Here is a 24,805-nt window from a genome sequence, read left to right as displayed (position 1 = left end):
AATTCGACACCTGCAACTCGCACCGCCAATTTCGCATGAATGGGTGGCGGTCGGCATTTGACATCTCTCCGCATGCGATCATGTCTGTACACATTGCGCCAGCACCGGCCTTATAGCAATGGCTTCAGGTCAGGTCGGCGCATCCTCAGCTGTCACCATGACCTGAGCAACCCGACGGCACTCTTGCACCAAACACCCAAGCCGATTGCACAAAACTTCCTACTTTTCAATGTTTCCAGACGATATGCGAGCTCCACGAAAGCAGCCGTGAGCGATCTCGAGCGCCGAATAGCCGACATACCCATCTCTCGCTTTCGGAATTTTTGCATCGTCGCACACATTGACCATGGCAAATCCACCCTCAGTGATCGGCTCCTCGAGATCACAGGCACCATTTCGTCTTCCTCGTCAAATAAGCAGATCCTCGATACCCTCGAGGTCGAGCGCGAGCGCGGCATCACCGTCAAGGCGCAGACATGTACCATGATATACAACTACAAAGGCGAAGATTACCTCCTGCATTTGGTGGATACCCCTGGGCACGTCGACTTTCGCGCCGAGGTGACCAGATCGTATGCAAGCTGCGGCGGCGCACTCCTGCTCGTCGATGCCAGCCAAGGTGTACAAGCTCAAACGGTTGCCAACTTTTATCTCGCATTCGCCGAGGGGCTAAAGATCGTTCCCGTCGTCAACAAGATCGACATGAATGCAGCCGATGTGCCGCGAGTGCTGGAGCAGCTTCAGACCACGTTTGAGTTGGACTCGTCTAAGGCCATTGGGGTCAGCGCCAAGACTGGCCTCAATGTGAAGCAGCTTTTGCCAGCGATTGTTGAAAACGTGCCGGCGCCCGAGGGAGACGAGAAGAAACCCCTGAGAATGTTGCTGGTTGATTCATGGTACGACAGCTTTCGTGGCGTCATCTGCCTTGTCCGCATTTTCGACGGAACCGTCAGACCGGGAGACAATCTAGTCAGCTTTGCGACCGGGGGCAAGTATACTGTTGGAGAGGTTGGCATTAGATACCCAACTCAGACGCCACAGACGGTGCTGAGAGCAGGCCAGGTTGGATACATATTCTTCAATCCTGGTATGAAGAGGATTCAAGATGCAAAGATTGGAGACACGTTCACCACTGCTGGTTCGGAAGACGTTGTTGAGCCGTATCCTGGATTCGAGGAGCCCAAACCAATGGTTTTTGTTGCAGCCTTCCCGACTGATCCAACCGACTACCAGCGTCTAGCCGACGACATTGGACAGTTGGTTCTCAACGACCGTAGCGTCACTCTCATGAAAGACCATTCGGAAGCTCTAGGAGCCGGCTGGCGGCTGGGCTTCCTGGGCAGCTTGCACTGTTCTGTGTTCCAAGACCGCCTTCGCCAGGAACACGGGCAGAACATCATCATCACTGAACCTGCCGTTCAGTCCAAGGTTGTCTGGCCTGATGGAACTGAGAGCATCATTCAGAATCCCAGTGATTTTCCGGAGCCAGAGAACAGCAAATTACGAGGAGCAAGATATTACGAACCCTACGTCCTTGCGACCATGACTTTACCCGAGGAGTATCTTGGCCGCGCTATCGAACTTTGCGAGGCCAACCGGGGAGAGCAGGAGAGTATCGAATTCTTCCATGGATCACAGGTCATCTTGAAGTATCGGATACCGACAGCGCAACTGGTAGATGATCTGTTTGGCAAGCTCAAGGGTGCAACCAAAGGTTATGCGACATTGGACTATGAAGATGCAGGATGGAAGCAATCCCACCTTGTGAAGCTACAACTGCTCGTCAATAAGGAACCCGTCGACGTTCTAAGCCGTGTGGTGCACTCCTCTCAGGTTGACCGACTGGGAAGGCACTGGGTCACCAAATTCAAGGAGCACGTACAACGGCAAATGTTCGAGGTTGTCATCCAAGCTGCCGTGGGAAAGAAGATCATTGCCCGAGAGACTTTGAAACCATTTAGAAAAGATGTACTGGCAAAGCTTCACGCCAGTGACATCACAAGAAGGAAGAAACTCTTGGAAAAGCAGAAAGCTGGTCGTAAGCGTTTGCGAGCAGTAGGAAATGTTGTCATTGAACAGGAGGCTTTCCAACGATTCCTCACCAAATAGTGATCTAGATCATTAGAGTGTAAATTATGTATGTACATGTTGAGGACTAGAAGCAACTGGTTTAGCATCATTTATAGTTCAGTAGAACAAGTCTTCAAGACCCTCGCTCTCCGCATCTCGTTGCCTTTCCAATTCTCGTTTTGCAGACAGTGATTTCATACTGTTTCTCTCCCATGCAGCATGACATACTTGACGGACCCATCACGCTTCTATTCAAACTCTTCCTGTTTGTCATTTCCTTGGGTGGCATAGTCAAAGGTTGTGTAACTCTGATGAATATGCCAATCTGGCATGCAGAATCTGCTGGAAGTGCAGCAAGAACTTTCCGCTCTGCACATCTGACAATAGGCATGGACAAACTTAAATTAATTAAGTTGATGCTTCCATTTGATGCTGCTTTTAAGCTTAAATACTTTTGCATCATCCCTTCTTTGTCTTGATTCAAGTGGATCTTTCACGATTTACTTGCCTTGTAGTGCACAGCATTGATACTCTTCATCGTTTATCATTGTCATCAAACAATAGAAACATGTCCAAATACACTCGAATCAATATTGATCATTGATGACTATACAATAGATATCTACAGAAACACAGTCTGTTATAAGTAGCACCATCTAAGGGAGCCTGTATGCAGATGGCGAAGCCCATTGGGCATTGAGCTTTTTTTTTTTTTTTCTTGTAGGGCTCGCGCTCCAATATGTGAGAAAAGAATAACGCAGTTGCCATCAAAGCTGACTGCGAGAGAGAAGAAAAAAGCATTCAAGGTATCTCAAAATTTTGTAAAATAATTCCTCCAAACCCTCCGTCTGAAACGCCATGCCTAGTTTCGCAAATGTCTCTAAATGTTGATTTTCGTAAACCTCGTGGTGGAATATGTATGTCCAGAGCAGGACCCCATGGCCAGGGCAAGTCATGGCTTATGAGGAGTACACAGCAACATACTCGACCTCCATCATGCTGCCGTAGCCGTCGAGAGTCTCCGAGTTGGGCTCACCAGGCCAGTCACCCTAGAGATGGTCAGTAAAAATGGCAAAAGGCATCTGGACGTATTTCCACTTACACCGACAGCGAGATTGAGAAGGATGTACAAGGGACTGTGCGCAAGGGTCGCCCACGTGCCCTCGTCGGCAATGTCGGCACCAGTGACAGTGTTGAAGGTTGCGCCGTTGAGCTGCCACTGGATCGTCTGCAGAGTCCAGTCTGAGTTGGTGCGGTCGATTCTTACACCCCAAGTATTGAAGCCGTCGGCGGGCAAAGTAGTGGCTGCTTGTCTTCCCAAAGGCTCGGCACAAGGCCCGCCAACGGTTGTGCCACAATGAAGGGTACCATACGCAGTAGGCACTCCATTCACTTGCTCAAAGATGTCAATCTCTCCAGACAGTGGCCATTCAGTGCCGTGGCGAATGGCGTCGCCCAAGCACCAGAAAGCTGGCCAGAGACCTTGCTTATTCACCTGGGCATTGCTACCCAAGAGGATACTTGCTTGAATGACCATGACTTTTCCGTCCTCTGGGGTCCATGCACCGACCGTCTCGATACGGCCAGAGGTCCAAACGCCCGTGGTGCTCTTTCTGGGAACGAATTGGACCGTCTCTCCTCCGCTGATTTGAAGGTTGTTATTTGAAGTGGTATATGTTTGAACTTCGGCGTTTGTGTCAATGGCCGTGGCAATATTCCATACGCCCGTATCTGGCGTAGAGCCAGCAGTGCCAGCAAAGGACTCAGAGAACAGAATGCTGAACCCATCCATGCTGGGAGCTGCAATGGCCGAGGCCAAAGCCGGAAGAAATGGTAGCACAGAGCTGGTTTGGAAACGCATCTTGTCTATGGTTCAGTTGTGAGGTAGAAATTGAAAATGGTAGATATGAAGAAAGCTGCGAATCCGGTCGGTTCAGGTATATCGATAGAAGGTAGGTAGAGGTATGATGGTGATGTTGTTTTCGCACAGCAAAGCCCGACTAGCAGGTGATTGTTGGATATGTATATAGCAAAAGAAAAGAGAAAGAATGGTGGTTGGTTGACCTGAGCCGAGCGAGTGGCTAATCGACCGTAAAGAATGTAAGGCTCTTATGAGCAAGGCAGCGGGTGAAACGAATGAACGAGATATTGAAGAATAAAATGGATAAAGAGTCCAACAAGAATCAGCTCGGAAGCGAAAGCAACTGTACTTGTACGCGGAGCATCATGTTTTAATATAGGTTGCCCTGATCCGGCATTGGGAAGGTCGACACCCCCAGTTCGGACGACTATCCTTTCTTCAAGGCCAAGAACGCTAATTGCCGGGAACAGGGATAACGTGGGAGGCCTAGCCACGACCAAAGAGGACAAGTCCCAATCAGAGAAATAGAATTTAGGGAACCGCCAACAAATCACCAGCCTGATCAGGAAATATTTTGTGGAAACGCATGGGTGAAACTTCGTGGGAAAGCATTTCTGTGCTGCGGAGCAGGGGACCTGGACTAGACTGTGGTCGATAAGTGGCTCCCCGAGAGTCCTTGGATTCCATAAAGACACACTCTCTCAAGAGTCAAGACACATGGTGGCGCTTGTACCTGGCCCGCATGCCGAAGCGGAATGCTGCTGTTGCGGTTGCTGATGCATACAGCAGCACTAGGTAAGGTAGTTCACATACCTCTATGCTTCTGCCACCAGAAGAAAGTTGATAATGGATGGCTATTCTGGCATTATGACTGGTCCAAGTGCAAACAAGCTTGTTCTTCTGGCGCAACCTCCTCCACGGTCCGGCATGAATTCAGGCAGCTAAAAGCACAGCTAAGCCACCAATCAATCCTACTGTAGGTGCGTACCTGCAAAGGCAAAGTGTAGCCAGGCCGAAAGATGGGATAATCAAGGTATGCACGCAGCTTGGCGAGGGGTTGACACGTCTGCTTATCGTTAAATTTTGCATGTACATCAAGAGTAGAATCTTATGCATCATCGACTCTCTGGTGTAGAGCTGGACCTGATCTCACCCGTCATGTTGCTCGCGCGCGCGCTCACACCTCAAAGTTGTGAAGCAGGAAACAAAACCTGAATCGAAACATGTTGGCCACGCAGGAGACATTGCATTTTGAACACTTGAGGGATGCCTCCTGAGAGATAAGAGTCCGAGGTCTACTCTGCATATGCAGGCTTGAGTAGATGTTCTGTATGTCGGAGAGCAGATTCTGTGGCTCATGGCCCCTGATCTCTGGGTTTATGGTTTTTTCTTTCTTTTTCATGTAAATTGGCTGACAACTTGCACCCCCCTCTGGATTGTTCAGTGGTACCTGCGTGTCACCCATCCACTTGGTGGCATGTGGATGTAGTCTAGTTGGCAAGGTACGTACCGGTAGCTGGGTAAGGTCCACCTGGTATGGGCTCGGCGCTCGCTGGGCTGGCTAATCATTGATCTCCAGCAAGGATGGCGAGAATCAACTCCCAACCCGCCTCCCCCTCTCATTTCTTGAGCATGGAGCACAATTTGGCACATTCAAGCGCATAGCTAATGTAGGCACAGCGAGGTGACCACATCACCTGAAATACATGATACCTACCTAGGGTATGTCCACGACCTTTACGCAGTGGTCCGCCCACGTGGATGTCGAGTATACAAACGGCAAGTAGGCTACCTACCTGCCTGCAGATATGCATACAAGCAAACATGAGCCGTGAATGACAGAATCTTGAGGATATGTATGGGCAACTCTTGAGAGCTTGTTTGGAAAATCAAAATCCTTGGCCCACTTCCGTACCTACCTAAGTAGCTTTGAATAATATTTGTCACTTATGGATTTTCTATCATCGCTTGTCCTCCTCACCAAGAATGACTTTGAAGTAGCCAAGGTCCACTATAACCTGGTAGAAAATTCCAGGCGGTTTACTGCTTAGCAGTGATCCAGCCCCTATAGATATCCGCTAGCCTTCTTGGCAATGGCCGCCAGCGCGCGGCAACGTCCGCGTCAACTTTTCAAGGCTCTCAACCAAAGGATCGCTCTTAGTAGACACCAAAATAGAAAACGGCCACTTGCTCATGTACCATGTTGTATCCTTGTGCAAAAGGTCCATCGCTGGGGATCAATCAATGGTCATGACAGCTTCGGACGGGCAACCGCCATCGGTGCCAGTAGCTTTCAGATAATGGCACTCGGCCTGTTGTGCTGTGCGGCTTGCCTGCTCGGTCTTTCGGTGCGATACACCAGCTTCAGCACAGGCAGCACAGCACAGCGAGAGACCTCTGATTCAGTTGGCAGCATTAGCGTCTGGTGGAATTTGCTGCCGTAGGTGCCACGTCTATTTTGCAGCGCCTTTGGGACAAGAGGATATTAAAGCAGCCCAATTTTGGTTGAAATCTTGATGCCGAGGACTTGATCAGGTCAGTGGCGGCCTCAATCGTGTGCACCACCAACGGGGAGCTGTTAAGCCTGAACCAGTGATGGCCTCAGGGGTACGCCGTTTCAGGTTTTACCCATCTGCAACCCCTTCGACAAATCAGAGAGCGCTGCCAAGCTCTCAGAGCAAAAGCTCTTCTGGAAGAACCATCTTATCTTCCTCTGGGTACGGAATAGGTTAGTTTAAGGTACCCGACCGTGTCGACGAGGCACAGCTGTTGATATTTTGCGCTTTGATGGGGGTTTGTCAAGCTGCGCTGGCACCAATTCACCTGCGCACACGTTCCAACGCACAACATTGTGACACACCACGGGGGCACACATTGCATACACTGACTTTTGTACAAAGTATTCAATGCTCCCAAAAGACATTGGGCGGCAACGTCTTTTTGTATCGGAGGGTCAGTGATACATGGCTGGCTCTCAACGCTCACATGTTTGGGGCAACTTGTGTGTTTCACTCCTCTTGCTCACTGCTTTCCGCTGTGAGCCGACTTGCCAACTCCTTCAAGTGTTTCTTTTCAAGTGACCAGTGTACCCCGATGACTACTCTGTATTTCGTCCCAAGACACCCTTGCTAAAATGATAGCCGAAAAAGCCCTCCAAGCCGCCGCCGCTGTTCCGCTGCCGAGCGAGTCACCATGCCTACCAAAGAAAGAGCGCTGATCGCTCGGCGCCGTTCTCCATGCGGGAGCTATGGCGAGACCCAAGAATGGTCCAGCCACGGAGATCAAACGTGATCTAGTCGATTGGCCATCCCCCAATCCCCTTCTCGTGGTAGTAACGGAGAATTCAATGCCCCAGGTTGCACACAGCCACTCTCCCACTCTCCCACTCTCCCACTCTCCCACTGGCCAGAGCGACAGATCGACACATATTTCCCTGTTGATTGGGAAGTTCTTGGCAACACCAACTGGATGCCAGTCGACCTTGAGGGAGTAATATCGCCACATTTATGCGTTCGCGATTAGTACAAATAAATGCGCTGATGGCTGGTTCTCGGTGGATCGGCTGCCAAGTAGTACTGAGTATACTACGTACCATTATCAATCCTTATATTTCCTCTTCTCTTTGATAATCTTTGAGGGTTAATTTGCCCACATACTTTCTTCAGAGGCGTGCTAGATTCGCCAAACGATGCCACGGTACCGCATGAATGGGATGGGATGTCAATATAGCCTGCATGGGAAAGAATGCTTGTGAGGCTGTGGCAAACACTGCAATGTCATCATGGGGTCGATCTACCATACTATTGATCAATGTTGTAATATAATGGAGGAAACACAATAAATGCAATACTTGTATTGGTACAATTCCCCTCCTGCAACAGAAACGTCGCATTCTCCACGTCGTTGAGCCAAGGCCTGTAAGAGTCATGGTAGTGTAATGAGACAGCAGCAAGCCAACGCATACTCACAGTAACTCGACTCCATCCTTGCTATCAAAACCCTTGAAGCCTTCACCAGCCCGCCTGCCAAGACTGAGTCTTTTTGTAGAGCCGAAACAGATCATGTCGATGAAAATAGGCTGAATGCAGCGGGTGAAGCAAATGTCTCAACGATCATTACATCAGCCCTGTTTTTTGCTGCTTTAAGTGCACGATGATGTTATTAGTCTAGCATTGATTGCAGCATTGACATTCTTAACAACTGACAATTGGTTCTTTTGGTGCTATCCATGGCCGACATGAGGTCGGGGTGGCTGATATGGACTACTACTATACCTCATTTCCAACTCAGGGTATTCATCACAACTTGCAGCCTTGTCTTATTATACGCCTAGTTCTCAGGCAAGATGAGCGTCCCGAGCCGACAATCCAACTTTGTCCAGTTTGGAAGGATACTACAGATTGTGTCATAGTAAAACAGTTTGTTCTTGCCTGGTAGAAATGTTAAGTGAATAAGAGATGTCTCAAAGGACCGCAGCAATATCCTTTTTCCTTTCTGAGGTTCCTCTTGGTGTTGAGTCAAATCTGCTGGCATCGGTAGCTATAGTTTGCCTTATTTTCAGTAACCCCAATCTTTGGATTGACTGAACACGGGGTCACTGCTGATGGGCCGGATATCTGGTAATGGCTTTCTTGGTCAAAAGGTTGGTGGATGAAAATAACTCGTGGTCTATTATGATGATGCATACCCACTTTGTGCCCACGTCCTAGCCATATCATTATCTGCTGGTAATGAATATATTATGGGCAACAGATACTCGGCAACACGGCTCCAATAGTCACAATGACTACTCTGTAACTTGACTAGTTTTTTCTTGCAAGATAATGCTAGGACAATGATTTGAAGGCGGATGCGTTTACAGTCGCTTCATCTATTGAACATCAATCTGCATCCAAGGCAGCTGATCACTTTGTCATCAACTTGCAATTCTTTTTGCTTTTCAATTGAACACATATTCCTGATCAAGGAAACATCGGCACTGGCACTTAACCTCAGCAATGAGTGTGTTCCGATGAACCATCAAGGAGAATGACTTTCAATAGTTGGGCATGACAATCGGTTCGAGAACTACTTCGTTCATCCCACAAAGAAAACTTTTACCTGGTTGATTGTATTTTCCCATGGTGCTGGCTGTAATATTCAAGGTAATCACTTATTGCGAAGGCACTTACACCATGTGTCGTAGGAAAGCTTTGATGCGCTCAAAATATGAGGCATTTCAAAGCCTTCTGGCCATCGTCAAATGCTCTAGCTAAATAGAGCATTTTCCATTCTAGCCGTCAATCATTAATAATACCTTGACGCCATAAGGAGCTGAAAAGCCACGGAAGCAATGCGCTCAGGAGTCAAATCACTAAAAGACAACCACGTGAGCAAGTGGAAGTTGCATACCTACTTGGTAGGGAGGGACTCAATAATCCACACGTGAAGGCCAGATCAGTCAAGCCAGTATTGATGCAAGTATCTAGACAAATCTTTTACAACCAACCAAGGGCAATACTGATTTCAAATTAAACAACTTCGCTCACGTTTAATCATGCCATAATGAAGATAGAGAAAAATCAATTCAGGACGTCAAAAACATGTCATTTGCCATCTGAAGACTACTCGCAACAGATCTGAAAGTAAAGAGACACGTCCAATAACAACAGCGCAAGACTCCGTTGGGATCCCACAGCTCTTAAGCTCTTACCAACCCCCTACTCTGGCCACGAGTGAGTCCAATATTGCTCTATGATATACACGAGAGACAGTGGTCACTCTCGATCTTCTTCTCATCCCCTACCCGGCTCCTCAGAATTGCGCCATAACCAAAACGAGAGCTTTTGGCCAAGGAAAAGTATCGTCCCCCAATACCAGACGAAATGCCATCAACAAGACAAAGAAAAATTCCAGTTCATCGGCTCCAAAAACCCAAGCCACGAGGGGTGATAATGTATTAACAGCGTGAAGACTGATAAGTCAAAATGCGTGACACGCTGGGTATTTTCTTTTTCAATATAACAAAACGCGCAGTGGATCATCTTCTGCGTAGGTTTCAGCGACATGTGGGCAGTATCAGTAGCCTCGACCAAAGTCTGTGATGTAACAGCCGGTCTTGGCCAGAGACGACCCCGGCCAGTGAAGAAACGGTGTCCAAACCTCCACATGGCCCAGTCCAACCTCAACGCTTGACAGCGAGATGGAGCTGATTGCACTACAGCAAGATGTGTGTGTGTGGCCATAATTGTGTATAAGCATAATGTACGGCCGGCTAATACAAGTATGCCGATCTACTCTGAAAGCGAATTATTTTTTTGGTTGGTGTTGAATAAGTTGTGAAAATGGTGATTTTTTGAGTTCCATAGAAGTCGTGTGTTTTCGTTCGCCTTGTGACATTATAACAATCTCGCAGTCTGTAGGTGCAAGTATGTCTAGCCACAAGATATAAATGCGAGATCCATTTGCAGATCCGCGTGCAAAAGCCAATGAACGCCATGAGATGCCCGGCCAAGGAGTTCTGACCGCCTTGGGGAATGAATTGCTCGACATTGATCAACCTGAAAGGCTGCCGACTTGTAATAATGGCGCAGTCTACTCCGTTGTGATCTCACCCCCTGGCATATCAAAGTTGCTGGTAAAGTCAAAGCTGTCTGCACCACCATCGCCATCATGCAGGAATGAGTCGAAGTCGAAGTCCTGGAGTACGTTTCCGGAATCGATCGGATTGGCAAAGTCCAGATTGCTGATCTCGAAGCTCTTCACGTCGGAATTAGTATCGGGCTTCCCAAAGGCAATGCCAAAACTTACCATTGAACCGCCGTTGTCCATGTTAAAGGCATTCGGATCCGGATGGGCCTGTGGGGCGACCGGAGCTGGAGCTGGCGGCGCAGAGGTTTGCACATTAGGTACCGGTTGCGCTGCGGCATTCTGTCCGTTCTTGGCAAAATTTGCGGCAGGGTTAGCCGGGGTGATGGGAGTTGCAGGTGTAGGAGTCTCTTGATCCTGTGATGCTTCTGCAGCTGGTGTTGCGCCGGTGTTGGCATTCGACTTCTTCGCGGCGGCACCCTGACATTAGTATATCAGCTCTGCACAGGCAAAACAAGAACCGCTGGTACTAAACTTACCTTCTTGGTATTCTTTGTGTCCTTCTTCTTGGGGTTTGCCTTGGTAGATTGTTGTGGCGTAGGGGGAGCCGCGTTGCTGGTTGCCGGCGACGAAGGCTGAGTGCGGCCATTGGCAGGATTACCACCTGGACCAGGTGCGGACGGCGGCGGCATCTGAGCAGCTCGCTGCTGAGGGGTGCCCTGGACAGGTCCCTGAGGCCCTTGAATCATGGCGCCGTTCGGACCGCCCTGCCATTGCATCTGGTTGGGGCCCGCCTGACCTCCCTGAACTTGTCTGGCTGCCATCATTTGTGGGTTGACTTGGCCATTGAAGGGTTGGTTCGGGTGGGAGCTTGGTGGTGGCCGCATGCCTCCGCCCATGTGGGCAGCGTTGACCATGTTCGGGTCCATACCATTCATGTTTTTGAAGAAGGCAGCCTGGTTTCCAGCCATGCTCGGGTCCATGTTGCCGCCCTGCATGAAATTCATGGGGTTGGGAGAGCCTCTGGATTGCGCTCCCTCGGGTAGTGGCGATGGAATGCCGGCGTGATTCATCTGCGGTGTGCCTCGCTTCATCTGCTCACTTGGATTGGGAGAGGCGCCTGCGCGGGCTCCCTGGGGAGACGTGTCCGGGAAGGCTTGGCCGTTAGGTCCAGGAGGTCCTCCAGGTCCTCCGGGGCCGGCTGGCCCATCGCCTCGAGGCATGCTGCCCATGCTGTCCTGTTCCTGCCGAGCCATCATGAGCCGCTTCTTGTTTTGCTGTTCCAGGAGCATCAGTTGCATCTGATAATCTTGCAGGGCGTGATTGCTGCCGCCGCCCTGCCCGTTACCAGGTGCGCCAGGTCTTATGCCGCCTGCTGGGAACTCGTTGGCGTTGTAAAGGCTGCTAATATCAGCTGCGTTGGGACCAGGCTGCATCATGGGAGAGCCCTGGCCTTGAGGGCCGGGGTTTGTCATGGCCTTGTTAGGCATCTGTTGACCATGGTGTTGCTGCAAGTTCTGAGAGTACGTGGCGATGGGGTTCTTTTGAGCGCCAGGCGGCTGGTTGGCGAAATTCTGGAACTGTTTCAAAGTTAGTAACTTTGGAGTGTTCTACGGGAGTAGCAACTTGACGGCGGCTTGCGCTCGCATCATTTGTGCAGGATGATTTCCAAAAACCTACCCCTGGTTGACCCGGCATTCCTTGCTGTTGAGGCCGTCCATTAGGCATCATGCCCGGTTGTGGTTGGTTGAAAGGGGCCTGACCTTCCAACCTTGGCCTCTTGCTGGGTGACGGTGCATTATCGTTTGACCCGGGGGATGCCGGTCGGCGGTTGCCATCCATATCCGAGGGATCGCGTTGCATGGGGTTCTGTTTGGCTTGCTGCTGCATCATGGCCATAGCTTGGGGGCTTTTTCATGGTATGTCAGTCAACATATCGGTCATATATATTCCATGCGAACTTACTTGTTTTGGTTGTTCGCCATGGCAGTCCTGGCAAGGTTGTTCTTATTCGCCATCTGCATGCCGTTGGGCATGTTGCGCATCATGGCAGGGTTGAATTGCATCTGATCGGGGCGCATCTGTCGGAGCATTTCCTGCTGCTGACTTTGCTTCAGCCGGTTCTGTTGCTAGAGTCGAAGTCAGTATCAAGAAGCGAATACTCGGTTTTGATTTGTAGAATCAAGAAAACTGACCTGAGTGTGCTGAATATATGTATTCACTTGGGTGTTGCCGCCAGGCTTTAACCGATGACCATTTAGCATCTCCCAAAACAGCCCAAACCACTCGTAAAGAAAACAAGATTCTGACGAGATCGGAATGTTAGCTACGGGCAAGTCAGCAGGGCGCTTCTCCATGTCGTCCTTGCTGTCGGTATCCATGGGATCGTCGCCAGCGTTATTGCCCAGGCCGTTCTCGCGACGGCCAGGGCTGTCCTTCTGTAGTTGGACTTGGATCGGCTGTTCGCTGTTGAGCATAGCACGAGCAACGTCGTAGAGCCCCTCCTTGAGAAAATAATCATAGATATATGTGTTGAGCATATTCCTGTGTGTTTGTGTCTGGGACTGCGGCATTTGCTGCGCTGCGGTGGGCATAATGCCATTATTCATGGGCATGGGCATAGCGCCGGCTACCTGGCCAGCCATGGCGTTCATGTTGGCCATGTTGACGTTGTTCATGGTTATGGTGGCGAGCAGACAAGGTCTGCGTAGGTTCGGATGGGATCAGTCGTCGAGGTTGATGGAGCTAGTTGTGAGAGGTCGACGACCGTTGCCGCGCGGACGCGAGTTTTGAAGCTGATGATGGGGCGCAAAAAAGCCAGCTCGGAGACGATGGCCGGTTGGCTGCTCTCGCGGTCACAACGCGACGTGTTGTAAAAAAAAAAAATATCCCGGTGGGTGGGCTTGTCTCGGTGAGCCACAGCGGGCGCCGACACAAACAAAAGGGGACGTGTAATCAGTTTTTCTCGGATAGTCGCTTGTCGCTCGAGGGGAAGGACTGAAACCAGGCGCGTTGTTTCCGATGAGGCGACGCTGGCAAAAGAGCTTTTGAAATAGATTGATCTAATCGCCAATGATGAGACGGCGCGACGAGTCTAGATGACCTCAAGCACGGTTGTATGAGACGAGAAGGACTGGTACGCCAGAGGCCTCAAGCGCGAATTGAGTCAATGCAAAGTGGCTGGTGGGACGGGATGGTACAGTTGCAATCGAAGGGCAACTAAGGGGTAACAGATGAAATCCCCAGACGAGCATACGCGACGCCGTGCGAGAATTTCTTCGTGATTATGATGCACCTGCACCTGAAATGAAGACGTGGTAAAAGAAAAGGAAATACGAGCGACTAGGGGAATGCAGAAGCAACAGCAGCCGTCGCGATTGTAGAGGAGGGAGACGCTGAACGGGTAGGATGTCGGGGATCGCGGCGAAAAGCGACCTGAGCAGCGAAAACGCCAAAAGTCGACAACCCAGCTGCTGAATCAAATCGAGATCCCAGTCCACCCCAGTTCGGTCCAGACAGAGAGACCCGACGACTAGTCCAACCTGGATTGCGCAGGAAGGGAGCGGCGCGATTACGAGAGGAGGAGAGGAATAAGAAAAGTGAGGAACAGCGACGACGTCTGTTAAACGTATGCGCGATGCAGCAGCTTTGATGCTGTGCTGAGTTGACGAATACCTAGGTAAGCGGCAAGTAGGTAGGTAAAATGGTCCAGGTTGTTCCAGAATCGCGTTGGAGCCGGACGATTTAGGTAATTTCCGACTTTAACAGGCACGGTAACGGGGAGATACGGAGGTGATGACCACAAGGATGAGGATAATGTGGTGAATTTATCACTCATGAGCTGGTCGACTGCGAGCAAGGTCGGAATCCGAAAGTTGAAAGTCGATATTTCAACTCAAAAGATTGTCGCAGTTTCATCGACAAGAGTGACGATGGCGGGAGGGTCTGTGGGAAGAGAGGAAGAGGGATGATCGCGATGGAACGAAGCGCCGGCAGTCTTTGGGGGAGGAAGAGAGAGCTTGTGTCCATGGGTGGGCTCCAGGAGCCATAGATCTCAGACCGGCGGGATACCATGAGTCCACGCAGCTGGCAACCAACACCTTTCGGTTGCAGCCTACAAGGCACAGAACTAATGTATGGTTGGGGGCAAAACTGGCCTACAAGGTAGGTACGAAAACCTAGAAACACCGACCTCACAAGCACTTGAGCGCTGCAGAAACCAGCTAGTGCCCCAAAGTACAGAGGGGTCTTACCTCCCTGCCTACCTATAGTACATTACCCATAGTACCTAGAAACCTCAACTTGGGTGCCTGAATGTAGGGACGAGTAGTAGCTATTGCCACAGAGGTTGGAGAAAAGAACTGTTAAATAACATTGACCACTCTGTACTTGCATGTGGATTGAAATTCACCTATTTACATGTATCATGTTTTCGTTTATACTTAATTGTCGTCCGTGATATAGTCAGGTACGTTGTTTTCTTGTAATATTTGTGCATGGTTTTTTTTGCATACCAGATGATCTTTGATTTGCAATTCCAGTTCATTTCAAGGCTAGAAAGGACAAAATCAAATTCAATGCAAAATGTAACTAGGTAAACATTCAATGAAGCCAGATTCAGGCCTGCGGGAATGGGCATTGACAATAAAGGACAAAGCCGCAGCATGAGACCAGCAGCAAATCATCAGTTTGTGGAATCATTTGCTTCTTCTAGAGGTCGAGTCACAATATAAGACATTTCCCCATGCTAGACACATAAAATTCCGCATGCTTGCGTATTCTTAATGATAATATTCACGCTTGTGATATATTTCAAGCTGGAACAACTTGAGAAAACATAGAAAATTAAACACTTATCAAGCTCCGTAGACTGGCACGAAATGGTGCTAGCAGTAAACACATCCATGGGTTAATCGAAGGCGGGTATTATTTTTAGTCGAGACAGCATTTTGCTTACTTAAGGCTGGAGAAAACAGTCTACAGAATCGAGGATAAAACACTGCCCAAATTTGCGGGAGCCGCGATGATTTTGCAAAATACGAATTAAATAAATCAATTCATAAAGGGGCAATTTATCAGCATTTTAGCACGCAAAGCATGCATCAAATGAGCACCTAGTTCAAATGGTTGCAGAGGCGGGACTATATCAATGTCAATATGTACCGAGTCCTGGCCATTTTATAGTAGTATCTAATTCTTAGTGTAGGTAGAAGAGGAATATGAATAGGCAGATCGATGGAGGGTGCTTGGGGACGTCAACGGGCTGGTGGTCGGTAGCTTTTCCTGAGACAGATGGGGTCGCTGCGGCGCGATGCCATGCAGCCCAAGAAATCGTCCAGATGGGCGGGTTTTCTTGAGCACGCGCATATTTCAGAACGGATTTTCGGGGGAAGTTGAAAGCTGTGGCGGCTCCTTTTCTTCCTTGAGCTTCGAGACAGCTGTGCGGGACGGCGGCTCTGCGTATCTTTGAGCACGATTTCTCCAAAAATAAGGCTGGTAAGGCCGCTAAGGCATCAACTTCCGGCTTGGCACGGCACCAAATTGAATGGTCAAGCTGACTATGGCTGACCAACTGACATCCGGACAACACAGCGCTGTGTCAGCAGTAGATGGATTTTTACGCTTGAATTTGTATTACTTGGAGTGAGTAGAGACTCGTAAATGGCCACAATTTGCAAGAGGTATTTTGTGTAGGAATAGAAAAGAAAAGAAAATGGCGAGTGAAGTCTGGTGCTTGTGTGGCCGCGTCTTGGCCATGTACAAAGTCCAGACGAAGTAAATTGAGCCGCCAAGGACTCCGTACTGTGCTGCGTCGTAAGTTGTCTGACCACCAACTTCTTGTTCTTCAAGCCTCTGGTAATATGAGAATACTAGAATATTTCAATATTATAAACCACAGCCATGTGATCAACAGTTATTGTCAAGCCTGTGTATAAATTATATAAATAAAATGGGTACCAGTTCCTAGATGATGGTTCTAGAGTGACCCAAAGCCTCAATGACAATACCTTTATGCCTATCTGTAGTTGCAGGCATTGTTCCCTCGCGGACCTGGGCATCTATGTAGGTATACCCTCTTTGAAGAATGGACAGAAAACGATTACTTGTGATGCGATGCCATTTTGAATTGGAATTCAGTCAATGGCGTAGAAAACCCGAGTTCTATAGATACCTAGATAACTTTGAGATACGATATTCCACTTTTTTCATAGCTGGCAGCTAGCTACTGCAACCCTGTCTGCCTGTTGCAGAAAAGCGACCCAAATATGGAGAGAAGATCAGCAACGAACTCGCGAGCTATCCACATGTCGAGCATGTCGCGTCAACCCTGCTTGACTACTATTCTTCAAGGGTCAGTATGCAATCCCGGGTTTTTGCATGACAAGGCACCATCTGGTACTTGACTACAACAGGTGGCTTTGTTTACATCCTTCCCCCCTCCAAATTATAAATCTACTTCATGTAGGATAATGAACATCCACGCATGATGGCTTCATACTTTATGGTCATCAATCATTAATCTCTACTTTAGAGAGATGGGCTATATTGAGTAATTAACGTCGCAGCGTTGCCACAAATGGACCAAGGGCTCCGATTTCTCTAGGAAGCATTTAGATGGAATTTTCGAAATCTGTTAATCATTTCAGCCGGGTGGACAGATGCACATCCTCAGTCAGTACATGTAAAATGGAGCAAGTCATTGGAATCTAGATATCAAAAGATCAGTTCTATAAACCAACACGAACCCGACACCAGCGCCGAGGCAAGTGTGCACAACATCTGGATGCTGCCGAGTCATGTCCCAAGGTATCCCACGTCATTTACTTACCCAGCCAGTACATGTTCAACAAGTTGGCCTATTTTGACAGGTCCCTTTTGGCTCTGATTGTCTATTCGATGATTGGGAATGATGGGTAATGTCCATCTTTTACGCTCTGGCAAGAGCATAGGTACGCTTGCGACGGGCGAAGCCGTGCGAAGATGCGACCTCGGAAGATATAAAATCAGATTCGTTGGAAATATCATATCTCACAGGTCTCGCGGTCATGAGTGCATACAAACAACAGCTAGTCTTCAAGGTCCTGAGATGCATCCCCAGACGTGATTGTAGAAGCGATTCAGGGCATGCGAGCTACATATTCAAGCAGTCATGCGATCGCATCTCCCCTCTTGACCCCGGTGCAGTGCCGGCAAGCCAAATGTTGTTCAGGGAATTGAATAGATTTCAAGGCCCGTCGGCGTTCACTCCTGGCTCAGTGTAGAGCCGACGTTGCCCTCATTGCCGTAACTAAGTCGTATACATCATCTACCCATAATATCGTGTTCTTAATCATCCTCGGGCGGCAGTTCATCATCGATATACCTGATCAAGCTGATCCGCATCTCGGTAGTATCATTGCCCCTCAATATGTCACTGATAAAATGTGCTTCGACCTGCATCTGGACCATCTCCAAAGCTCCACGAAGTACGCCACAAAAAATGTTTGAGTACCAGAGCTCATCTTGGGCTCTGCCGTCATCTGGTAACTCTACAAAGTCGGCCAGCGGGTTCTCCTCAAAGACTAGTGAGAATTGCTTGTTGTCGTTTGTCCAGTTCGTGATGGTGGGCGTAATGTTGAGAAAGATCTTGAAGCCAACCTAGGCGCCGTCAGTGTTAGCAGGACAGGTCCCTCCATTCGCAGTACAGCAGAAATATGGGCGCGGAAACATGCGCACCTTTGCTATCATCTCGGCGGTCTCGCGGAAATTCGAACATCGGCGCATCGTGTTTGACTTTGCAAGATAATCTTCAATCAAGCGCAGGCCAATATTGTAGCCCATTCGATCGAGTTGCTTGTTGACCTCGACGTAGTCGGATTCGAAGTCTTTGCATAACTGAGCGACAATGGTGCCGTACGTGAGGGTCACTAACTCGGCGTTGACCTTGTCGATTCGGCCTCTACGTATGTGGTCAGAACAAGCGATTCGTGGCAGTCCGTGAGTAATTCTTACTTCCAGATCCTGGTTGTTGTCATTGTGTCAGCTCTCCAGTCTCAAGTTCAGTCGGCCGATTGCTAGACGTACTCCTCGCCCACACGGGCAGCCTTGCTTGCTGACATGCTCGATAATCGAGCCCACGGACAGGACTGTTGATCAGACCATTAAGAAGAAGGTGATTTTTGCGTATCTTTGATGGCACTTCAACCAATCATGTATTATGTGCGTGCTGCCTGGTCGCGGGTTTGAAGGATTGTTGTGGAAAATGTAATTGAACCGAATGCTCCTTATGCGCAAGCTGGGCCTCCTTTGAGCGCTACACATGGATCTATGGAGCGCATGCCGATAGGGACGGCAGAATCATAGAGCTGAGAGGTAGACATTTGGCAAGGCGGTGAACTTCTGGTGGGGCTCTACAGTCTACGTGACATCCATGTATCTAGGGTCCACTCTGTCCGCAAGGTCCACGGGTCGGTGCTTTCAAGCTTCTAGCTCCGACGTCACTCCTTCGGCCCGGAACATTGCTAGCACCGACCCATTTTCTTGAGCTAGTCCCGAGGTCGTGAAATGGATCCAATTGGATGCAGTAGATGGCCTTGGTGATAGCTTCAGCATTGGCAACCCATTGGCTTGACACGCAGTTACCTAGTCATTGACTTCAACCTCCACCGGCCCTGACAATTCTAGCCGCCTCACCTTATCTAACCACCTCAGAGAGAATAATCGTACACACGACGCGACTTCTTCAACTAAAAAGTATCATGGCCGAGAAGCGCCCCCGCCGCCCGTCTGACGATACAGGCGCGGCTGGACAGATGATTGTCAAGAGACAGAATGTGGGAGTTAGTACTGCATTGGCTCGTCGCGACGCTTCTTCAAGTGGTGCTTTGATTCAATCTGTAGGTTTTTTTTCTTTGCACGGAGGGTGTCTACGTTCAAACTGACAGACTTGTGTAATTAGGCTCCCCGAACGAGTAGCCTCGACGCTCCGGTGATGGAACTCACTGGCCATGCTGGCGAAGTCTTTTCCGCACGATTTGATCCCACCGGCAACCTCGTTGCAACAGGGTCCATGGACCGCAGTATACTTTTGTGGCGGTCCCATCACGACTGTGAGAACTACGGTGTTTTGAATGGTCATCGTGGCGCGGTATTAGACCTTCAATGGTCCCGAGACTCCTCTATTCTCTTCTCCGCATCCGCCGATATGCACCTCGCAAGTTGGGATTTGACATCGGGCCAACGGATACGGCGGTACATCGGCCATGAGGAGATTATCAATGCAATGGACATCACAAAGCGAGGCGAAGAAATACTCTTTAGTGGTAGCGACGACGGCACCATTGGAATATGGGATCCACGGACGAAGAATGCCTCCGACTACATTGAGACAGAGTTCCCCATCACCGCTGTGGCAGTGTCTGAAGCTGGAAATGAGATCTACTCTGGAGGAATTGACAACGACATCAAAGTTTGGGACTTGCGGAAGAAGGCTGTCGTATACTCAATGCTGGGCCACAACGATACCATCACCAGTTTGCGTGTCTCTCCGGATGCTCAATCTTTGCTGTCATACTCGCACGACTCGACCGCCAAGACTTGGGACATTCGACCTTTTGCACCTACAGAAAGACACATTCGCACTTTCGATGGTGCACAAGCCGGGATTGAAAAGAATCTGATGCGGGCTAGCTGGGACAAGAACGGTAAACAGATCGCTGCCCCTGGTGGTGATGGAACCGTGGTCATCTGGTCCAGTGACAACGGCAAACTGCTGTACAAGCTCCCAGGTCATAAGGGCACGGTAAATTGCGCAGAGTTCGCGCCAAGCGAAGAGCCGATCAGTAAGTTGACCTTTCTCATAATCAGTACTTTTCATTTCTAACAAATCCACAGTCCTCTCTGCGTCGTCTGACCGCCGAATCTTGTTGGGCGAGCTGCGATGAGCTCGCTTTGTATGATTTCCTGCGCTTTTTGACCTCTCAAGATGTTTGGTGGCTGAGTCCACGAGGGCCGGCAATGAGCCTATTTCCACTCCAAGGGAGTCAGCTATGCCAAGATGGTGCTATTGACACCGAGCGACGTTAACGTCAAAGTGACAAGATCAATTCTGTGATGTAAGCGTCTTTTGATCGCGCCCGCTGTGCGCATCGCAATGGATTGGGACGACAGCGGTAGTGAGCAATCAAACTGCCAAACGTTCAAGAAGTCATTGATGTGAAGAACAGGCTTGTTTTTCCACCAATCTCCAGATACCAATAAATCGAGAGCTTCGTTCTCCACCAGCTAGAAGTAGGGTCTTCCTTAGCTGTTGTAGCGAGCCTGGGGTGGACCTGGGGAATTTCGGAAGACATTGACTTGGTTGACGGCACTGGTGACCGATTCGACAAGTCCAATGCTGAGATGACGGTTCAGTGCGTTCACCCCCTGGCATTGTACGGTATTCCGAGATGCACTGGCATGTTCCTCAGTATCGAGAATTGCCTTGTATCTGGACAGAAACACATCGTTGATCGCACAATGATAAGTAGCAAGTAACGACAAAAGATAGTTCGTGACAGTGCTTGTAAATGTATTCACATTTCAAAATTATGTGGTTTTCTCTATCATGCCCAGTGCATGGTTGGGGGTCCATTCTGCTCTCTGGGTCGTGAATCAACATCAAACTGGACCTTGACCCAAAGCACTTTGAGGCTTAGCCCACCCGCGCCCAGGTATTTCCCTATCTGGCAAAGCGGCGGCTACTAGTCCTCCAGGATAGTCCCTCGGTAGCCAATCCGAAACACTTGATCCCCTGCATCGCGTCTCATGCTCGAGTTTCCGCCGTCAGAGAAGCCATCACTTTCAGTATGAGTCCCGTCCTATTGGTCCCAAGATGATGTGGTTCTGTATCTTTTGCGAATTCAGGGGTTCCGGAACCCCCAGATATTGACTCCTGCCTCTCTCTGTCCCAGCTGAGATGATTGGATTCTGCAGCGCAAATGGGCATACTACCTCACTGTGTGTCTGTCTGGCTCTGGTGGCCGTTGGGATGCTAGAGGTGTGCGACAGGCAGCTCGTGCGGCAAAAGATCTGCCTCAAGAGGACCCAAGAATCCATCACAAGCCTTACTGTCCTCGCACTGGAAATTTAGCCCCTCTGCAGACGCAGTTACATGGGGCTCTGATGAGACGTCGAGCGCGACCCTGAAGATTCGTGGCTGCGTCTGTGTCGTCGTCGCAGAAGCCACTACCTTCCATTTATCAAGACGTCCAAACAACCTTCCATGGTGTCTCGTGCACTCCTTGGCCCCTCCTCCACTCACGACACTGCTCAGTCAGTAACATGTGAGCCATTGCCTTCTCGTCCTTTACGCATCATACCCTCCTAGTTATTTGTTTTCATTCCTCGTGCGATCTTATGCGAGTCCATAAGCTTTCTTATTCATGTCGTTAAGCGCTCCTTGCAAATAAATTTTTATTCTTCTATTCCCTCGCTCAGTATCCCAAACAGGCACGGGCTCAGGTAGCCCGTTACGCGGCCGATTCTCTCACCTTTTGACTGGCCAACGTACTCTATTCGTCTTAATATAAGCAACAATATCCGTGCCGGCCCGCCACTTGATTCGTCTGGCACCTCGACGGACGACCGACCAACTTACAATAAGTGCTACATTCCGACCCTAAGATATCTTGTTCAGCAACCACTTGGCAGAGGCCTGTTAGGCAAGGGCTCGACTCAGGCAGCCACAAACGCGATTTGTCGCGGTACCCATTAGGGTGTAGAGAGTGATCGGATTGGGCGACTGGGTGCATCATCCACATTGATTCCTTCAGCTTTCTTCAGGCGACAGCAACATTTCCGTGGTCCTTGTTGCTTTCCAGTTCCTTCGACTAGCTTGTGCCAGAATATGTCTGTGAATCGTTGGTGAAGCTAGGTAGAAAAGTGCAGGTTTTTCCAAGATGGACTTTCTTCGTTCAAGAATGAATCATCAAGGCGATTTGCCCGGGGAGCACAGAATAGATCTGGAGCAAGGCCGCACATCCGAAGTGCCACAGGGACGAGAGGCTGGCCACAATAATGGACAAGAGCAAGGGCAAACACGTTGGACTCGCCTCAGGCCTCGATTATCTTTCATCAGCCCAGCTAGGTCTCAAGAAGGTGCCCGTAGCGTCACCAGAACAAACGTGGACCTTCGCGCCGACGGGAGCCGGAAAACATCGAGGCTTCATCTTGGTCTCCCCTCTATCCCATCTGCTCGCCTTGCAATTCCCAACATTGCGCGCACCCGAACGCACAATGGATCAAGACAACCGCGTGCTCGCGAAAGCACGCCCGATGGCACCGAAGATGGATCGCGCGCCTCATTCCAGAGACCACGCACGGAACGGCCTACAGCAGATGTCGAGATGCGGTCGACAATTGAAGGGTCAGAGTCCAGCCATAGGCAGGGAAGACGTTTATTTAGGGGGCGGCAGCGCGCCGAAATGCACCTCACAGATGTCGCTGGATCCAGAGCCCCTGGAAGGCGTGGCGATGACCACGCGCGATCGGAGCGGGGAGCAAAGCCCCAGAGATTTTTATTCTGCTTTCCATGGATTCAAAGTCGCCGTATTCGGTCTCAGATCTTGAGATGTTTCGTGTCAGGCATGTTCTTACTCCTGATGCTAGCAATATGTAAGTCTTGAACTCTCAAAATTTCAGCTCGGAGGCGTATACTCATCTCGTTTGCCACAGATCTTGCACTCAGCGTGACGAAGAACATCAACAACAGCGAATTCACCATCTTGCTGATTTTGATCATCCTCTTCGTAACCATCTTTTTCTGCCACGGTCTGATCCGGCTCTGTATGCTGATCGTAAAGCCAAGATCTGATGACGATGAGAATAGAGCCCGTCTGCCGGAGATGTTCGGCCCCGGCGGTTACGCTGTGCCTAGACGACCAATTCGTGTTCTCCTGGCTCGAGACGAAGAAGCAGCAGGCCTGGAAAGTGAGACAACAAAGCTGCAACCGCCTGCATATGGTCTCTGGAGAGAAAGTGTGGTATGTTTGTCAAGTCAATGATCATCAGATGCGCATACTTACAGAATCTAGCGCGTCGACCCAAATCGTATCTATTGGCAGCGCAACGACGAGCCCCCTTCAAGTGCTGATACAACCGCTCGTCCAGCAACAGCAAATAGGCCACCATCGTATATTTCAGACGACGGCATAGAATATGTAGTCGAAGCCCGACCAAGATCAATGGCGCCTTTATCAGATATGCTAGTGAGCAATGTGTCACTTCCTCCTCATCCCTCGGAAGCAGGGAGACTACAGCATGCACCGGATGTCTGAGCCGAGTAGCCTTGACAAAAATGTACTTGGAAATGATATAAGCCAATTCGTGGCCTTATTTGTGTAGTTCTGTACTATTAGCGATGGTGTTATGGAGTAATTTGCTGACGGCGCAATATGACAACTTCTTTTTTTTTTTTTTTTTTTGGCATGCTTAAAGTATTAAACACGACATATATCAATGATAATAAAACTTTTCAATCTGCATAACACAGTAAGAGTCCGAGATAACGGACAGTTTTATTACAATGACGGTCATCGACTCTATTATACAAAAAAGCTGATTGCAATAGTTTACAGCCTAGCATAAACCTTTCCTCGTGTTATATCTTCTGCGAAAGTGAATGATTCCACAAGTAATATTGCAAAATTATTCATGAGACTTGAGATTGGTTCTTTGAATGGTTCGCTTTTTTCCTCCCCGATTCTCAGCTCCGATGTATAATTTCTCTTTATTTCTTTCTTAGTATTTCGAGATTGGAAGCTGCGATTATGTAACGACTGACGACACGAATCCATGATCTGTGCGTGTCGATGGAATGGACAGATGCACTTTTGTTTGCATCATTTTGTGAAGTTTCTGGCTTGGACATCATTTGTTGTCCCATGCTATTCTCTTTCTTTTCATTGACCTTAAACAAAAGAATTGATGAAAGGGCTCGAATTCAGCATTGTCATGGGGTGTAAAGGCCGCAACAACAAGAACATATCGAGCATTGTCTTGACGCCTTGACTGGCCTGATTGAAATAGGCCGCTTCCGCGATGCAATTGTCTCTTCACAATTTCGTTCAATCATATCAAACCACATCTTTCGGATCAAAAGCCGGCTGCACAATGCATTGTTCGAACTCCCTCAAGCACATGGGTTCCGGCGGAATATCGTATTGCCGGCTCCATGAATGCGGCATCGAGATGGAAGCTTGCAAAGGAGATTACTGTTCCAAGAAGTGCTCTCGACGCGAACAGATGAATTGTTTGGCCCCCGCCTTACTGGGTGTATCTCTGATACTT

The 24,805-nt window shown here is 49.2% G+C and overlaps 6 protein-coding genes across 6 annotated transcripts; 3 read left to right on the top strand and 3 right to left on the bottom strand.

Moving 5' to 3' along the window:
• Positions 1-39: 39 nt before the first annotated feature.
• On the top strand, positions 40-2,109 carry PFICI_02137 (Translation factor guf1; the record flags this gene model as incomplete). Its single annotated transcript, XM_007830718.1, has 1 exon — positions 40-2,109. The coding sequence occupies one exon, from the start codon at positions 40-42 to the stop codon at positions 2,107-2,109; it is 2,070 nt and encodes a 689-aa protein (XP_007828909.1).
• A 920-nt stretch (positions 2,110-3,029) lies between these two features.
• On the bottom strand, positions 3,030-3,931 carry PFICI_02136 (uncharacterized protein; the record flags this gene model as incomplete). The annotated part of the gene is made up of 2 exons (XM_007830717.1): positions 3,030-3,119; positions 3,173-3,931. 2 exons carry the CDS (start codon positions 3,929-3,931, stop codon positions 3,030-3,032), a joined length of 849 nt encoding a protein of 282 aa, XP_007828908.1.
• Positions 3,932-10,504: 6,573 nt separating this feature from the next.
• On the bottom strand, positions 10,505-13,176 carry PFICI_02135 (uncharacterized protein; the record flags this gene model as incomplete). The annotated part of the gene is made up of 5 exons (XM_007830716.1): positions 10,505-10,978; positions 11,038-12,078; positions 12,179-12,407; positions 12,464-12,627; positions 12,694-13,176. 5 exons carry the CDS (start codon positions 13,174-13,176, stop codon positions 10,505-10,507), a joined length of 2,391 nt encoding a protein of 796 aa, XP_007828907.1.
• A 4,648-nt stretch (positions 13,177-17,824) lies between these two features.
• Positions 17,825-18,597, bottom strand: PFICI_02134 (Trafficking protein particle complex subunit BET3; the record flags this gene model as incomplete). The annotated part of the gene is made up of 4 exons (XM_007830715.1): positions 17,825-18,136; positions 18,215-18,437; positions 18,491-18,499; positions 18,563-18,597. 4 exons carry the CDS (start codon positions 18,595-18,597, stop codon positions 17,825-17,827), a joined length of 579 nt encoding a protein of 192 aa, XP_007828906.1.
• A 639-nt stretch (positions 18,598-19,236) lies between these two features.
• On the top strand, positions 19,237-20,421 carry PFICI_02133 (uncharacterized protein; the record flags this gene model as incomplete). Its single annotated transcript, XM_007830714.1, has 3 exons — positions 19,237-19,374; positions 19,437-20,319; positions 20,372-20,421. 3 exons carry the CDS (start codon positions 19,237-19,239, stop codon positions 20,419-20,421), a joined length of 1,071 nt encoding a protein of 356 aa, XP_007828905.1.
• Positions 20,422-22,416: 1,995 nt separating this feature from the next.
• PFICI_02132 (uncharacterized protein) lies at positions 22,417-23,793 on the top strand (the record flags this gene model as incomplete). Its single annotated transcript, XM_007830713.1, has 3 exons — positions 22,417-23,131; positions 23,192-23,499; positions 23,551-23,793. The coding sequence occupies 3 exons, from the start codon at positions 22,417-22,419 to the stop codon at positions 23,791-23,793; spliced, it is 1,266 nt and encodes a 421-aa protein (XP_007828904.1).
• Positions 23,794-24,805: the final 1,012 nt, after the last annotated feature.

The sequence above is a fragment of the Pestalotiopsis fici genome, assembly GCF_000516985.1.
Source record: "Pestalotiopsis fici W106-1 unplaced genomic scaffold PFICI_Scf_2, whole genome shotgun sequence".
NCBI classification, from domain to species: Eukaryota; Fungi; Ascomycota; class Sordariomycetes; order Amphisphaeriales; family Sporocadaceae; genus Pestalotiopsis; species Pestalotiopsis fici.
The sequence above is the reverse complement of the archived record's forward strand: the minus strand, read 5'-3'. Positions and strand labels throughout refer to the sequence as shown.